General features: G+C 34.7%; 1 protein-coding gene across 4 annotated transcripts in view; it reads left to right on the forward strand.

Moving 5' to 3' along the window:
* The window catches only part of Efa6 (Exchange factor for Arf 6), a 108,012-nt gene that overhangs the window by 44,694 nt on the left and 45,893 nt on the right, over positions 1-17,425 (forward strand). For all 4 annotated transcript variants that reach the window (XM_083131366.1, XM_083131363.1, XM_083131364.1 and 1 more), the window contains exons 2-7: positions 1,729-1,795; positions 4,212-4,265; positions 7,539-8,976; positions 13,465-13,658; positions 14,244-14,436; positions 16,938-17,107. In XM_083131366.1, coding sequence (XP_082987492.1) covers positions 1,729-1,795; positions 4,212-4,265; positions 7,539-8,976; positions 13,465-13,658; positions 14,244-14,436; positions 16,938-17,107 — 2,116 coding nt within the window. The remainder of the gene's footprint in view (positions 1-1,728; positions 1,796-4,211; positions 4,266-7,538; positions 8,977-13,464; positions 13,659-14,243; positions 14,437-16,937; positions 17,108-17,425) is intronic.

Genomic DNA, 17,425 nt, shown 5'->3' on the forward strand with positions numbered 1-17,425 from the left:
GGAACAACTTACACCAGGTTTATTGAATGTATGTGCGTTTATATGCACATTAAAAATGCATTTAATTTCAATTGTGATAATTTAAATGCATATATTATTTCAACTTTCTAACTTCAAAAAAGAAAATATACATATGTGTAGCAAAAATACAGCTCTAGTTTTCTGAAAGTTATATTTTGTTCTTTACAATAAACATATTCTAATAACGTAGAGAATAGTAAAAATGATTTACTAATATCAATTGATAACTTTTTTCGGTAACAACTATTTAGGCCATACGACCCCATACTATTCTGAGTATAGTTACCAGAAAAATGCACGTTGAATTGATGTAAATGTAGTCAGCACTTTCCTTTACAATTTAAGTTGGTGAGAGTTATTTCCTTGCCATGAAAAACGTCGATTACTAAAGGAAGTTGCACAGTCTGAATTGCCCTTAGACGCACATGCGCAAATCATACATAATATCTTTCAAAGTTTATAACTCCTGCAGACTAGTTTCTAAAGAAAAGTCGCTCGTCACTATTCCGTGAATTTTAGCGCCCACTGGAATTTAAAATCTGCCAGGTTTAGCGATTCTCACTAAAGGTAGCAACTATGTAGCGCCGATCTTTTCGAGTCCTCCTAGACGTGCCTTGTATGTATATGCTGCACCCTGGTGCTGAATGTAAGAAGTATTGCCACTTGGATCAGGGTTCTCACCACAATGTTCGCACAGGGCAGTGAACATTTTCGGGGTATAGTGGCCAACAGCCCCTTAGCTGCCAGTTCACAACACACAACACTGCCATTGTGTTCATCGCAACCGTGGAACACAATGGGAGTCAGTGTTACCAAATATCTAAAAATGTTATCAGACGTGAAAGACGTCGTATCAAACTAAATTGTGTGTGTATACTCGAACATCAAAAAAGTATTATTTCGAAGAAATATATGTGTTTATTTAATATGTACGTAATTTAGAACATATACATGAGTGTTCACGTGCTCGTGCGAACATTATCAGGCGACGCGCCTGTAAATCCTTCCGATTGTGCCTAGTACCTAATACTCCCCCACTTCCAAGTTGTAAATTTTGTTCTTCTGTTACTCTGAGTTGCTTCTGTTGACCTAAGAAATTATCATTACTGATTCTATGGAATGTGCGTAACCTTGATCATTTGCTAACTTGCATTGTACTGCACTTTGAATTTACAATCTTCAAAATTTCGTACATGCAAATTAAAAAATGGCAATATCACAGCAAAACATTGCAGTTGCCAGGCTGAAATTTTCAGATGCCATGGCGACCAGAATTTTTCGAGCATAAAGGGGATAAATGTGTGAATAACTTTTTCTTATTGTTTCCCTCCTTTTAACTCTGTGTGTCCTCAAAAGACTGTATTTTTATCCTGTATGTAATATGTATGCAAAAGACTTTCCACTCCACTCTTCACATAATTTACTTCCTAATTGTCTCATTAAAAGTTTATTGCAGAACAAAATATTTCATTTTATGTACTCTTCCGTGTAATTTTAATTCTATTGGACACTCCAATGTTTGTTTGCATTAAGATGCCATATCACAGCTCCTAATTGAGTGGATGCTATTCTCTAATCTTATGTTGTACGTTTAAAACTGTGAGTGGAAAGTTACCTTGGTTTAAGAGGTGTTATTCATTGTATACTGTCAGTAAAAGTATTACTTTTGTACACAGTGTATGTAACATTTATGTTTTTTACTTGCAGCTAGAAGCTGGAGATGTAATTTTGGAAGTGAATGAAAAGGATGTGTTTAGATTTACTACCAAAGAAGGTAATTTATATATTTCTACTTATGTATTCCATGTAATATAATTAGCAGTTTTAAAAAGGCAAATTGGTATCTTTTGGTTTTGAGCATTCCAAATGAAATTGCCCAGTTGTAAATAAATGAGCTATGTAACATTTTGAAAAAAATATTTACTGTTTGCATATGTGCTCTTACGTGAGTCCAAAACTATTTTTTAAAATTAAAATTGTTAGTTCCTCTTCAGTGGTGCCCATTTTTCTAACGTGGCACATATTGTTTTTGCAAATTGTTGACATTTATGTAAAACTTAAAGCCTCATAGTTTCAATAGAGATTTAGGATAAAGTCAATCTGTAGTTGCTAAAATTAATCTCAGAAATTGCAATGATAAATTTTTGAAAAGCTCATTTTAAACCAAATTATATGCATGAAGTCTTAGATTCAATTTTTTTTATGTATATTTGGTATTGAGCATGTAGGTTTCCTAACTCCACACCCCTGTGTGCCTTCATGGTACAATTCAGTACCAGGGGATAGTGTTACCCCACATTCCAAACAAGAAAACCACATGTTAGCAACTTGTCTCTTGTTTTCTGAGAAAGGACTTAAACGTGGCTACTTGCTGAAATTTCATGATTTGCATTTCAGTGTGCAATATACCACCTAAAAAATCTGAAACGTTATTAGAATAATGAATTTAATGAGCACTACTTGCTGCAAATTTAGTCGATAATACATAAAGTTAAGTAATAGAGTTCTGTCTGATTTTCACCCAACACCTTCGAATGCCAGAAACAGGTCGCAGTGACCTTGCATTATCCACTAAGTAGAGGACACCTTTGCGATTCATGAGTGTTGGTGCCACTTCAGTCTCATGAACTTGTTCTATCTGTTCAGAGTAACAGTTGCATTGCATGTCGGGCTGTGATGTTTGATACCAGGAGCAGTCCACCAAACACATAGCATAACCTTTCTTGGATGCAGTATTGCTTTTGGTTGTTTTGGAACAGCTTCATGTGATAATAAACATTGATGATGTTGCTGTGGAGTATCATAAAGAAACTATTTCTCATCACATGTTAGCACTGTATCCAGAAAGATATCCTTTCCCAGACATAGCACCAAGGATGATCAGGATCTGCTCATTTCAGCCTCTGAGCTGCAGTCAAGGCATGTGGGGCCCATTGACCCTCCTTATACCTTAACCAAGCTGATGGAGGTGTTGTCAAATAGTTTCTGCACTGACAGGGAATTCTTTTCCCAAATTGTCACATGCTCGACCTTTGTTTGCCTGAATAGCTGCCTCCAGAGTGGCATTGTCTGCGGCTGTTGCTATTCCAGCACATGGTGCCTCTTCTTCAAGAGATTCGTCCTTCAATCTTTTCATGTCTGATTATTGCCAAAAGCCTGGCATATTTTCTTTCCGCCTGCTGGCACGTTTGTGACTCATACAACTTACAGGCCCTTATCACACTGTCTTAAATACCCATGCTTCACCTGTCCTCACTGATGTTCACGTTGAACTGCACCAACCATAACCTGCTGGTTGAAGATATATACACTCATGGACAACTCACTATCATCTGTCTAAGATTGGAACTTGCAGTGTGCGGAGCATATGACATTCGTAGAGGCATGCATATTTCGTTTTTGACAAAAAACCCGAAATGTGAAATAAAACATTGTAATGTTAATTTTTCATGTTTCTTAAAGGTGTGAGGTGCATTTTCCTACCCTGTTTTGTCACGAAATGATGTGAAATAGACTCTTAAACACGAAATTTACCATATATATTACGACGCGACACTTTCTGAAGTCTCAAGCATTTGAGAAGCAAAAATGGAACCCTTTATACAGGAATAAACTTAATATTCTGGTAATGATTTAATGTGCTATTAGAAGGGATATGTTTATTTTGTGTAATAGAGCAGTTTTTAAATCAAATTTGGGATTATATTCACATTTTTAAAACGAAAATGTCATTTTATATGCCGCTTTTGAACCGGAATTGACTCTGTTTTTGTACCGAAATTTTGCTTTTTTATTTACCAAAAATATGTGCCTCTAGACATTCGACATAGTCAGAAACTGGCAGAACTTTCTTGATTACCTTTTAGTGCATAATTTGTCTGAACTGTTGCTATTCTAGGGTATCAATTGGTTATTGTAATTGTTACCACATATTCCTGCTTTCTCAGTATTTTATCTAAATATAATCTCTTCTCTGCGATTGTTGCCTTTCTTTTCTCCATGTGCGTAAGCATGAAGTTTCTACTCTTCTGAATTGATTTTCAGTTCTTTATGTGTACATATCTAAGGGCATGAGTGGAAGAAATGTGGAGTGAATGAATATAAAAAAGGAAGGAACACTGTAAAGTATATAGCATACATACATATGTATTACACTTAAATATTTCTAATGGTGATTATTTTTCTTGTAGTTCTCAAGTGTCTACGGCTATCAGGAGAAGTTGTAACATTAAAATTAAAAAAGGGTAAGAAATTGATACATTTCTGTCTTATCGTGAGAATTGTAGTGGTAAAATTACTCGTATATAATGTTATGCTTAAGATATTTTACAATGGAATTCTAAAGTATCATTTTATTTATTAAGTTTTTTTTATAAGTATAATGAGGTATATTGTTTGAATAATGATAGACTGTAATTTAAGATGCATATTTGATCGAACTTACCAAATTGGTGTTTCGTCTGTTCAGTTATCTGTACATGGAAACAAAATTATACATTGAAGGTTGCAGAGATTATGTACTACCCTAGTTATACATTGTCATATTCAAAGTGATGTGAAGTAGCCTAGAAGATTCTCTACAGTAATAATTAATATGTATCGATAATACTCTTAAGATAAAAGAACTGGGGACTACAAACAATATTGGGCTACTTAGTCTGCTTTGGAAACTAGACACTATGTTCAACTTCTGTGCGGTCAGTCTGGTTTGAAGATAATACAAATACATCCAGTTGTTCTGAATTATCTTTCAGATGAAATTCAAAATACTAGCACACAGCAACGTACTTTCTTCTCAGCCATGGAATGAACTGGAAAGTAAACCTTTGATGTGCAGAATACAAGTATGTCCAGTTTCTTGAAAATTATTATTGCAAATGCTTTCTTCGTGATAAATTCACCTGTAAAACTGAATCAAAATTGCACATAAACATTGTATATTAGCTAGAATTATGTATGAGAGTTTTTCCAGGTTAGGAAATATGTAAACCCAAAAATTTGCAGCAACAGAGTTTGCAAAATGTAATAAAAACTATTGGTGTGAAACTACATTGATCTGTGTACTAAAGGAAGTAAAACACTAGTTTCATTACATGATTCCAACATTTAACTGCCCAGAACTAAATATTTAAAAATAATTAAACTTCAGTCTGTACCAATCAGGAACAAGATAAAATTTCCAGCTGCAAATTGTACAATAAATTGAAACAATCATTCAATCATTTTAATCTCTATCATACATGTAGAAAAGTATCTGGGATATCGGTCAAACTGCTTCAGTTTAGGAATGTAATGTATTTTAAATAACTTTTTCTGTTCACTGTATCTTTTCTTGCATAAAATCATGTAATAGACTGCTCTTTCTACAATTTATTGGTGATTCTCCTTGATATGTGCATTGCTTTTGACATGTTGTTTCAGCACTTTGCACTCTACATTAGGCCAAATGCAGACAAAAATATCGGTATAGTGTTAGCTTTCCAAATAGGTAAAAATGCTTGAAGGCCCACACATGCATCTTATACCATGCGTCCATTTCCTTCTGAGGCCGAGAGATCAGTATTAGTGTGGCGGGAGGCGCTGGCGGAGATGCTGACACTTTCGACCAGTAACGTCCCGTTTAAGTTTACCCTCGAAAGAGTTTTGCTTCGCTCAGAATCATTTGGAGGTTTCAAATGTGAAACACTGTATCAAGATTACGTTGCAGATTAAACCGTTAAAAGTCAATGGTTTTTTGTGAGCATTGTTTGGAATCTGAAAGCTCCGAGCTTGAGTTGTTCTTTCCTTCATGACTACAGGTGCCCTGGACAGAGCTGTGAATGGAGTGAGGAACAGACCTTGATCCAAGAGCGTGTTAATTTCGTACTGTGTGAAGAAGTGTTGTTTTTGGTTACTTGCCATGCTACTTCTTTGTGGAATTGCAGTGTGTGTGTGTTGTGTGTAAGTGAGGCGATTGAAATGCCAGCTGCAAAGTTCACTTTAGAACAAAGAATTTTTACGTATGACACTTAGGTGAAAACAAACTCATGTCGAGATGTGTGCAGGCAATTTGCACAGAAATCCCCTGCATGCTAAATATATGTCCATAAAAATAAGCTGGACGTTACTGGTTGAAAATGTCGCCATCTCCGCTACCGCCGCCCGCCACACTTCTCCCAATCTCTTGGCCTCGCAAGGAAATGGACGCATGGTATGTATAGAATGAAAGTTTAATTGTAATTATTAGACATATTTTTATTTATTTAAATACAGCATGGATTAATCCATGTTGAATATACTGAATTGACTACAATTAAAGAAATTTCGATTGTTTCTACAATAGTTTGAGTACCATTGTTAATGAAAATGATCAAGAAAATAAGATCTCTTATCATAGTCTTATTATTAAGACCTTATTTTTTAAAGGAATTAAAATGAAAACTATATATTTCATTTAGATTTTTTTAAAAAATCAACTATATAAACTGTGCATAATAATATATTTTCATTATATTGAATCTACAATTAACAGACGTTTTGTTAAAATTGGTAAATGCAAATATGTTTTCTGAAAGTAAAATTTTCTCTTAACTTGGTATTTGTTGGGTTATAATGGCATGAGGTGCTTATTGTTACATTCATGGATAAATTGTTTAAGTACAAATTGTGCTCTTTTCAAGTTTTAAGCCATCTACAATATCTGCATGGACTAAGCTAGTTTCATTTGCACAGTTTAAAGCAAAATTCCATGAAAAGTTCAACACTCTTTTTCTTTCTCACTTTTGGCAAAAATAAAATCTCCAGTTCTCCACACTGCCATTATTGTTTAAAATGTAGCATTCTGTTTATGATATAAACAGAGTGATGCCTGTCAAACTAAAGACGAGAAAGCGAATAACTTTCCTCAATAATTATGTCTTTCTCCTGTAGGATTTGTGATTTTATTTAATGCTACATGCCATTTTAAAATGACAATCTGTATTGTATGCAATCATGGAGCAAAAATTTATTTTGCTACTGGCATTAATTTTTCTCTCAGAAAGTGACAAGATATTTAGTATGCTTAGGGCTGCCATGTACATTCAAGGCAAGACCTGCCTTCTGTTGGTGGAATGATTGGATTTGAGAGTTAGTACACAACAATGTGTAAAATGTGAAATCTAATGCAATTAGAATATACATTGGTCTCCAATAGACTACCAATAAAAATAATTATAAACAATTTGAATTTACCATTCCAACTGTCTTTTCAGCTTCCATTGCAACTCAATTTTTTTGATCCTCAATCCGATGTTCTGTAATTTCTTATACATTGTTACATTTTCAAATAATTCTTTGCTTTGTGTTGAGATGTCAATCTAATGAAAAGAGTGCAACCAGATAAAGTACATGTTTAATATTTTAATATTTATAACTCCATTTTGCTTTCTGTAATGCTTTTTCTAATTTGAATCTTATCTTTGTAATGGTATTAGTGATATGGGTACTAAGAAGATATGCTGCTATGCAATTTTCTCATAAAGCCTTCTTTCTTTCAGATCCTGTCATCAAAGCTAGAGTGAGGCAGTACTTTTCTTCTCCTCACAGTGTAGAAGACCTTAATGAATTCATTACAAAGGAAGACTACCATGCGCAAGCAGAACTCATAGATAATTCTCCTCCCCATGACCTATCTCCAAACAATGCTCACTCGAATGGTGGTTACAGCCAAGATGACGAAGAGAACATTCCTCCGGAAAATTTTTTGGAAAGCTCCGGCTTGCAGTGGCTCCCACAAGCAGGTGATAGTTGTAACAATAAATCGAGGACTCCGAGGTTCGAAGCTTTTATGATGACAGGAGACTTAATACTCAATCTATCTAGGACTCAGCAGACGCCTAGTTTATTGCCAAAACAGAAGAAAGTGGATAGTTTACGCTATCACAACTCAGTGCCAACAAGTCCTAACGAAATGGACATGGGAATAAAGAAGGGTATGAAACGTGATAGTCTTCAAACCATTTGTAGCCCCGTAGCAGAATCAAAAACTGCTTTCTCGTACAGTAGTGGTTTTGTGCGAACATCGAAATCCGAGGATCATTTGCAGTTTCAAAAGGACTCTATGAGTACGGTGGACATTGATATCGACGAAGATGTTACTTCCTCCCTCAATACGCTCCTAGACACTCGGCAGGACAATAACCCTGATAATGACAGGATCGTGTGGACCTACAATGCACCCGTTTCGCCAGACAGTGTACAAACAAACGATTCGTCATCAGAAGGAGTCAGCCCACAACAGTCACTTTCTCCAGCCTCTCCAACATCAGTGTCTTCATCAGTAATGTCAAGTGAAAGTTCCAAAAAACTACCTATTAGCCATCCGAACGATGTTCCGATAGGTAGTGAACACCTTCAAAATGGTGACCTTAGTCAATCAGAAGCAATCTCTAATATTTCGAGTCCTGATTTCCAGGAAGAGGAAACTATGGACATTTTAAGCGCCAAAGATTTAATGGAGATTAGTGATCCAAGTGACAGTGATAGCACGATTCTAGTCAGTGAACGGACTTCCAATAACTTGGAAGATCATAAGATAGTGATACAAGTTAAAGGTCCGGATAAGGATAATTATCCTGAACAGCCCAGCCCTAAAAAGTTAGACGTGAAAAGAGACTTGGATTTATTAGGTGGACCTCAACCGATGTGCCCGCGATCTCCTAGTTTAAGTTCAGGAAATGTGACACCAGAGCTAGTAGGATACCAAGAGCTACGTGAATCTGAGGATGAAATAACAATGTTGAGTGAGGAGGAAATAAGGCAAAGCAAAGCTATTTCCCCACCTTTATCAGAGGATGATAGTGATATTGATAGTCTTCATAGTTTCCATTACAGTCCTAAGGCAGTTGATCTTCCATCGGCAATACGACTGGCCAAAAGATTATACACATTGGATGGTTTTAAGAAATCTGATGTATCGAGACACCTTAGTAAAAAGTAAGTATATTTTGATACTCTTGATAAGAGTAATGATAGCTACAATAACTGTACGTTAAGGCTCGGCTGGACCTTTGGCTCCCACCAGGGCAGTATTTTTTTAAATTCTACTTTTTCGAAAAACCACTGATATTTGAAAATCCAAAAAATTACATCTTTTTAGAATTTCTTCTAGAGCATTCACATGAATTCTCGTGTGGTTTGCTTTCGCTGTTGTCTAGTAGATATTATCAATAGTTTAATAGACTTAGGTAATCTCGAAGCTATTGATAATATCTAGGCAACGGCAGTTTTTCAAAAAATAGGAAACTTTAAAAGGAACTGCCCTGGTGCAGGTCAAAGGTCCAGCCGAGCATTAATGATGGTGTTACTCAGTTTTTCTTGAAATCAGAATTTGGAATAGTTATTGAGAAAAAGGTAAAGTTTAGTCGCTGCAAAATAAACATAGTTTTAATTAGTACTATTAAGAACAATGTTTTTTATCATCATTATTAACATTGTTTATTATTATTATTATTATTATTATTATTATTATTATTATTATTATTACTTTAACCATGGGCATGTTGTCATGATTTAGCATATGTTGTAAAACTTGAATTTAGAACCCCAGTATGGTAATGACAGTTCTGGCAAATCAAATTTGCAATGGTACTTCTGAGTTTTTCTGGAGATTAAGATTCAAATTTGGAACATGTATTAAAATAACATTTTATATCGTTATTGATTTTAAACCAAATATTCAATAGTTTTGCCCTTGTTTAACATCTGTTACAAAGAACTTGAATTCAGTTCATTTAGGTGATGGAGTATGTTAGCCTGTTTTGTCAACAATGGTTAAGAAATATTCCAGAAAATTTTCCAAATTTATTAATTTAACCCTTTATGCATGTGGTTGTGAATATATATATATATATATATATATATATATATATATATATATATATATATATATATATATATATATATATATATATGGATAAAAGCAAGGAGGGCCAAAAGGGCTAAGTAAAAATCAAATAAGGTAAAAGGAAACACTCACCGGACAGTAGGAAAATTCAAAATTTTCGCTAATTTATAGCATCATCGGTGTGAGAAGAAACAGAAGACGGATCCGGTTCCGTCTTCTGTTTCTTCTCACACCGATGATGCTATAAATTAGCGAAAATTTTGAATTTTCCTACTGTCCGGTGAGTGTTTCCTTTTACCTTATTTGATTTTTATATATATATATATATATACACACACACACACACACACACACACACACACACACATACACACACACAGCATGTTTAAAAATGAATGGTGCGGTTTAAAAAATTAATAATCAATCTATTTATTACCATACACGGGCAAAACTTATACCATAAGCAACGGCAACTGTCCAAGTTTCTTATGCATTAATCACAATCCTTCAATGTGTGCTCCCTTGGTCACATGACACACATCTACAGGGTAATTAAATTCTTCCCATACTCGGTGTAGCATGTTCGCTGTAATGGTCTGCAGTGCAGTCTCCGTTATCCGATCACAAAGTTTCTCAAGGGACATGGGCAATGGCGGTATGTAAACTCTCTCTTTAACAAACTCCCAAAGAAAGAAATCGCATGGTGTTAAATCCGTCAAACGGGATGGCCAGTGGAGATGTTGGTTGTCTTCTTTTGCAGCACGTACAATCCAGCGCTGGTGAAGAAAATGATTGAGAAGCTCTCGTACATTCCTGTGAAAATGGGGGGGGAGCACCGTCAAGTTGCAGAATGTAATCATCATAATTGGTGTTCAGTTGGGGTAACAACCAGTTTTCCAACATGTCTAGAAATGAGTCACGTGTCACAGTTTCTTGTTGGAAGAAAAATAAGCCGTGCACTTTCTCGCGGAACACCGCACAAAAACGTTCACTTTTGGAGAGTCACACTGGTCCTCTATCTGTGTATGTGGTTGCTCGGTTCCCCAGATACGGACATTGTGTTTGTTCACCTTGCCACTTACATGGAAAGTGGCTTCATCGCAGAAGATGAGTCTTTCTACAAAACCATCTTGCTCCATTTTCAACTGCATCTCTTCACAAAAGGCACGCCTTTTCACTTTGTTTGCTGGTGTAAGGGCCTGCACTAATCACACCTTGTACTGTTTAAAACATAGCCGCTTATGCAACACCTTCCACACCATATTCTTCGGCATGTCCAATTCTCTGCTTGCTCTACCAAGTGACTTGTGGAGACCACTGAAACACCTCGCGCACTCTTTCAACGTTTTCATCAGACACATGAGGTTGACCAGAACTCTTGCCTTTACACAAGCATCCAGTTTCCACAAACTGTCGGTACCACCTAGTTGTGTTATTCTTGTGTGGTGGGTCTTTCCTAAATCGTGCACAAAACTCACGCTGCACTGTAACCACAGATCTGGACACCTCAAAATGAAGCATATACACACAGCCTTTTCCTGTTGCGATGTCATCTCGGAAACTGGCACTGCAGCCCTGAAGTAAGCATGAGAAGCAAACTGCTGGTAGCACATGAGAAACTTGGACAGCAGTTGCCGCTGCTTACGGTGTAAGTTTTACCCATGTAAGGTAATAAATAAAATTATTATTAATTTTTGAAATCGCACCATTCATTTATAAACATGCTGTATATATTTTAACCCTTCTGCCCAGGGTTTAAATCTCCCGTCTGCTGAATCTTGAGTGGTATTTATATTGCTTAGCTTTAGCATTTTCTGGTTACATCAAACAAATTTCAGTATTTTTAAATCCAGAGAATATATTTAAATCAAATTTTCAGAGTTATTCACCGACAGTGTCTACACACATCTTGATCGGTGTGAATTACTTTGATTCATGCATTTTCCATGCATTCTAGAAGCATTGTGTTTTAGACTTTAATATTTGAAAGTAAGTAATATTTTCACTCTTGACACAGTTTTTACACCCTAACAATTTTTAGAAAATGGCGAAAACTAACACTTGTAATTACAAATACCTTGAAAAAGTACTATACATTTGCAGGGGAGTGTCATTGTCAAAAATTTGCAATTTGGTCTTTCTCCGTAATTCTTCTCCCAACGCTTACCATTGGGGGCAACCCAGCCATTGCGAATGTTTGTCAAAAACAACGTTGTGCAATTGTTTTTGTTTTTTTTTAATTTCCCTGTAGATGGCAGTAAGGACTATAACCTTTCTGGTCATCTGGTAAAAACAGTTTAAGTCTATTGCCATTAGATGACATCTAACATCAGATTGACGTGAACCATGCATCAAACGTACAGGTGTACGTCGAACCGCCATTAACACAGAATTCCGCGAGCATACATACATACGTCATTCCACCTTGAAGAATTAAGCTGCTTGATGTTGAGAAAATATCGTCAATGATCACATAATACGGCCTCAGTTTTAACTGTTAGCAGTGTTTCGTCTTTACAATATTATCTTGCTAGTTTATGAGACATGTTGTAATGTTAGGTAGTGCACAAGTTCAAGCTAGACAGAAGGGATTTTATAGTCCATGATCCTAGAACAGTGGAACCTCAAATTTACGTTTTCCAGTGGACCAAGCTGAAAAAAATGTGGGAAAATGTAAAATCGAGGAAACTTTTATAGCATTTTACTATGTTGAGATCATCAAGATTGAATGTATAAACTGGGAAAATGTAAAAATCGTTTTTTTTTACTGTGTCTCAGTGTCCATGCTGGTTGCTTTTGCTAACACTGGCGTAGCTCTTAGATTCTTAGATTCATTTGGCTATGCAAGCCCTCTCACCCATCAAAATACATTTGAAACGGTGATATCACAGTGACGTTATATCATTATATGAAGTCTGTCCAAAAAGAAACCAAACTTTCAAAATAGTGTGCCAGTGTATCGATAATCGCTGTTCCGCTATTGGTGCTGCATGGAGGGATTCTTTAGAAGTACTGGTTGTATATATACTGTACTGTATATTGTGGTTGTCTCATCACTTTGTTGTTTCATTTCCGGTGTGCAAGCACTCAAATGAGGTAGTGTTCCATGCTTGCAGTGATTTTCTCAGGCTTGAAGTGCAGGCAAACCAAAAATGCGTAAAATAATTGCATCAAGGCTCAGTGTAAACCAACAAAATGAATTTCATTTTTTTAAAATTAAATTGTTTACTACAATTGTCAATGCATGAGTAAGAGAAAAATAGGCAAAAGCAAACGATGCATTAGTATGTCACATATATGTGTACATATATCACAAAAATAATTTCAAGCATCAACATTGCAAGAACTGTAAATATTATGCACTGATGGTTGGTAGAAATATAGAATTGTTGCAAATGATGAACAATCAGTAGAGAAATTTTTAAAGAGGAAGGTGTTGAGAGAGACATGTAGTAAAATATATCAGACGAAGGTGGAGCTGCTTACTTTAAATTGTGATATTTTTTTGTCTTTTTGTAAAAGACTTAATTATCTTTTCAGCATGATAAACATTTTTTCTCTTTGCTTCCCCATAACAGCAATGACTTCAGTCGTGTTGTTGCAGAAGAGTACTTAAAGTATTTTACATTTGATGGGGACACGTTGGATGTTGCCCTTCGCAAGTTCCTAAAACAGTTCAGTTTGACTGGTGAAACTCAGGAAAGGGAGAGAGTCCTGGTGCATTTCTCAAAGAGGTATCTTGACTGCAATCCAGGCTCTTTTAATTCTCAGGGTAAGTGCTTATTGTAGCGGTTCAAAACTGAAATTTCACATATTTAGAAGCAACAATTGATACAAAACCCTTCAAAATATGACAAAAACGAGTGAATTTTCACTTGCGTTGTCTTATTTGTAAAATTAATTGAATTGTTAGATTGTTTTTGTAAATTAAGAACAATTATGTTCTTAATGAAATATAACCAATTGGTGCACTCTCTTGACAATTTGTGCAGTATATAAGAATAACTTTTTATTCAGCTATTTGTAGATTACAAAGTTTTTTTAACCATATTCACGTATAAGTATTCTCTTGGAATAATAATTATGTAGCAGCCACTGATATAAATGTAAACAAAATAATGAATTTTTCATAGTTCTTGAATTTATTCATAAGGATATTCCCAGATCATAAGAAATTTCAAACTTAAAATATTTTGAGAAAACCTACGCAGAAATCTTAACTTTTTAGAAGTTAGGGTGACATGTTGAAGTTTTCCATAAATTATATTCAGAAGTTTTTTTAAAAATTTCATTCTAGAACTTAGTTGTGTTTTTTTTTTTTCCAAAGTCAAATTTACATTTATTTTTACAATTACAGATGCAGTGCATACGCTAACCTGTGCAATCATGTTACTAAATACAGACTTACATGGTCAAAACATTGGCCGGAAAATGACATGCGGAGAGTTTATCGAGAATCTGTCAGAATTAAATGATGGAGAAAATTTCCCTCGCGAAGTCTTGAAACAGTTGTATCATGCTATAAAGTCTCATCCTTTGGAATGGGCTTTGTAAGTATTCAATGAAAATTTAAGTAGCCTTAATTTGTATGTGTTGTCAGTCAAATTTGTTGCATGAATGTTGTTTTACCTGACTGATGTTAAGCCAGAGGTATAAGATGTTCCAAAATATATATATTGTTAGAATTGTTTGAAGATGGAAAGTTTAGTTCTGAGAAGTAGACATCATATACACTCTCTTAACCCTTTAGTGCTGGCGCAGGGTGTTGTGAACACCCCACACGTTAAAACCTAACTCTCCAAGCTGAGTAAGTTTCACTAACTAGCTATAATTTTCGTTACCTTCCTATTTGAATCTTATCTTAACAACTAATCTAGAATCAATTTTATCACTAATGCCACTGTTTAGTAATTGCAGTATTTAAGACCTGGTTCAGGGTGGCGACTCACCTGGAATTCCTTGAATTCTGGGAATTATACGTGAATTTTTGGCTCTGGTAATTATGCGTGAATTCTGCTTAAATTTTTCTCCGTAGACGTGAAAAATTGCAACTTTTATTAATACAAATCCAATTGAGTTTATACACAGCCTATTTATAAATGCCCTGAGGCAAGTATTTCACAGTTTAGCTTGTATTTTTATGAAAGAAGGAAAAGAAAGCTGCATGGAAATAAAACTGAATTCTCTCAATCTGTTTACTTTGTTAATACCCTTTGCAAAACAATCTATCTGACAGACTGAAGTTTATTGAGGTATCTTGAATTTTAATTAGGTAAATTTGAGTTTGAAATTTTTGTATAACTAACAGTTTTTCGTAGATTGGTATATCCCGTAATATTGATGACTTTTTTGTAGATGTATTTCGAGTCTCAGTATGTGAAATGGCAAATATAAACTCTACACCTTAAATTAAATACTTTATATATATATATATTCCGTTTAATGGAATTGAATCAGAATTTTTGGATACATTGGAATCACAAAGAGACTTTATATTATTAATATACTGTATTTATGTGGGGGCCAGGTGGTGGTGAGAGGCGGTGATACGCAAGGTTGAAACAGTGAGAACATCTTCTTGTAGCCTTGAATTTTGGAAAGTTCACCTTGAAAACTGAAAATTATACTTGAATTTTATAATGGTCCTAGAGTGGCCACCCTGTGGGTGTTCCTAACACCCCGTGCCAGTACTAACATTACATAAGTATTTTGTGACACATTTTATAAATAACGTTCTTTCTGAAATAGCCTACTACGACAATGTGAATGAACAACAATGGGTTAAAAGCATTATAAGCTAACAGGCTTGCCAACAATGAGCTGCGATAAAATAGAAAGATGTCATAACAAAGTGCATCTGCAAGCGTTGCATGAGAAACATGTGTCTTAGTCATGTGGGTGCGATTTGTGATGACTGCTGTAACGCTAAAGACTCGGAAACAAAATAAAATGCCACAGCAACGTCAATGACTTTGCCAAATTATTGTTACATGCATAGTGCAGTTAAAATGGAAAAAAAAGAATCAGTTTGTTTATGTTCTGTAATCATATAATCCTATAATTTCCTCTAAAGATATTTTTTTTTTTGGTGAGCGAATAGAGAATAAGTAAAATTTGGTTCTAAATGTTAAAATAAATATTTGTAAACACACTTTAATAAACTACTTTAGTAAAATTTCATTGTAATTGTTTGAAAGTTATGTTAAAATAAAATGCACATTGTAAAAACATAATGCAAGTCAATTAAAGTAATCATTTCCAGGGGGGTGTACAGAACACCCCATGCCAGTACTAATGTTATGAAATAGAGCACCAGTAGTAAAGGGTTAAGGGATTTCTGAGCCTATGATTGTTTGTATATTATTTATTTAAAATTTTGTCCTTTGTTATAGTATATTAAGACCATCATTAAAAGCAGAGGTGATAAGTTTGTGTGTGTGTGTGTGTGTGTGTGAGAGAGAGAGAGAGAGAGAGAGAGAGAGAGAGATATAGAGAGAGAGGAAAAAGCTGTGTATATGTGATACATGCAGAAATTTAATGAAGTAGAACATACATATATATCTTGTGAATTATTACCACAATGTTTGAAGAGAAAAATTGGAACCAACTAAAAATAATTTGGTAAATATTAAAAAATGAAAATTGAATTAATAATTAAATCCATAAAAATGGATCCCCTTTAAATTATATAAAATTAGAAATTTGACAAATTAACCCAATAGAAAAATACAATGAAAATAGTAGAGAAGAAATGGAAACAAAAGTACAAATAGTAATAATTATCAGCAATGTAAATGAATGCACACAGTGTAGTCAAGCTAGTTAAAAGATGGCATTGCTTTATTTTTGTAGGCAGTTACAAATTCAGAATGAAATTTTGTTTCAAATTTCTAGCATATTGGACATTATTTGAAACTAGTCTATTAAAAAACTATTTTAAAATCTTTGTCAGTGAACATTTAAGAAGAAAGAGTGTGTGTCAACACACAAAATTGTTTGTTCTAATTATGTATATTAATTTTAAAAATTATAAGAATTCAATGTTTTCTAGGGATGAAGAGCCTGAAGAGATAAACACACAACTGCAACAGAAACAGGAGGAGAACCAGCAAGTTGTTGGCCATAATCCATTTTTAGATATACCAAATGCCTCTACTGCAATAGAATATAAAAAGGGATATGTAATGAGGAAAAGTTGCACAGATCCCAATGGAAAGAAAAGTAAATAAATATACTTTACTTCATCTCAATTTAGTCTAAAAGTTTTTCCATGTAGTTTTAGATTTGGTATACAAATGTTTTTTATTGCAACTTTACTCTGTCTGCATTCTTGAACATCTTCACATATACCGGGTGTTTCATACATACTTGAGGGGTTACAAAAATTTACTGCAAGTAAACTATTGAGCTTTCGTTAATTAAACCAGTCCAGAATGAACGAGGAACTCAAACATTCTTTTTTTAACACCTACAAATGTTCAATTGATGCACCACGGGTGACATGCCACACGTCAACACAATAGGAACACAAACAGTTGG

Source organism: Lepisma saccharinum, chromosome 11 (assembly GCF_977018435.1).
Source record: "Lepisma saccharinum chromosome 11, izLepSacc3.1, whole genome shotgun sequence".
Classification (NCBI taxonomy): domain Eukaryota; kingdom Metazoa; phylum Arthropoda; class Insecta; order Zygentoma; family Lepismatidae; genus Lepisma; species Lepisma saccharinum.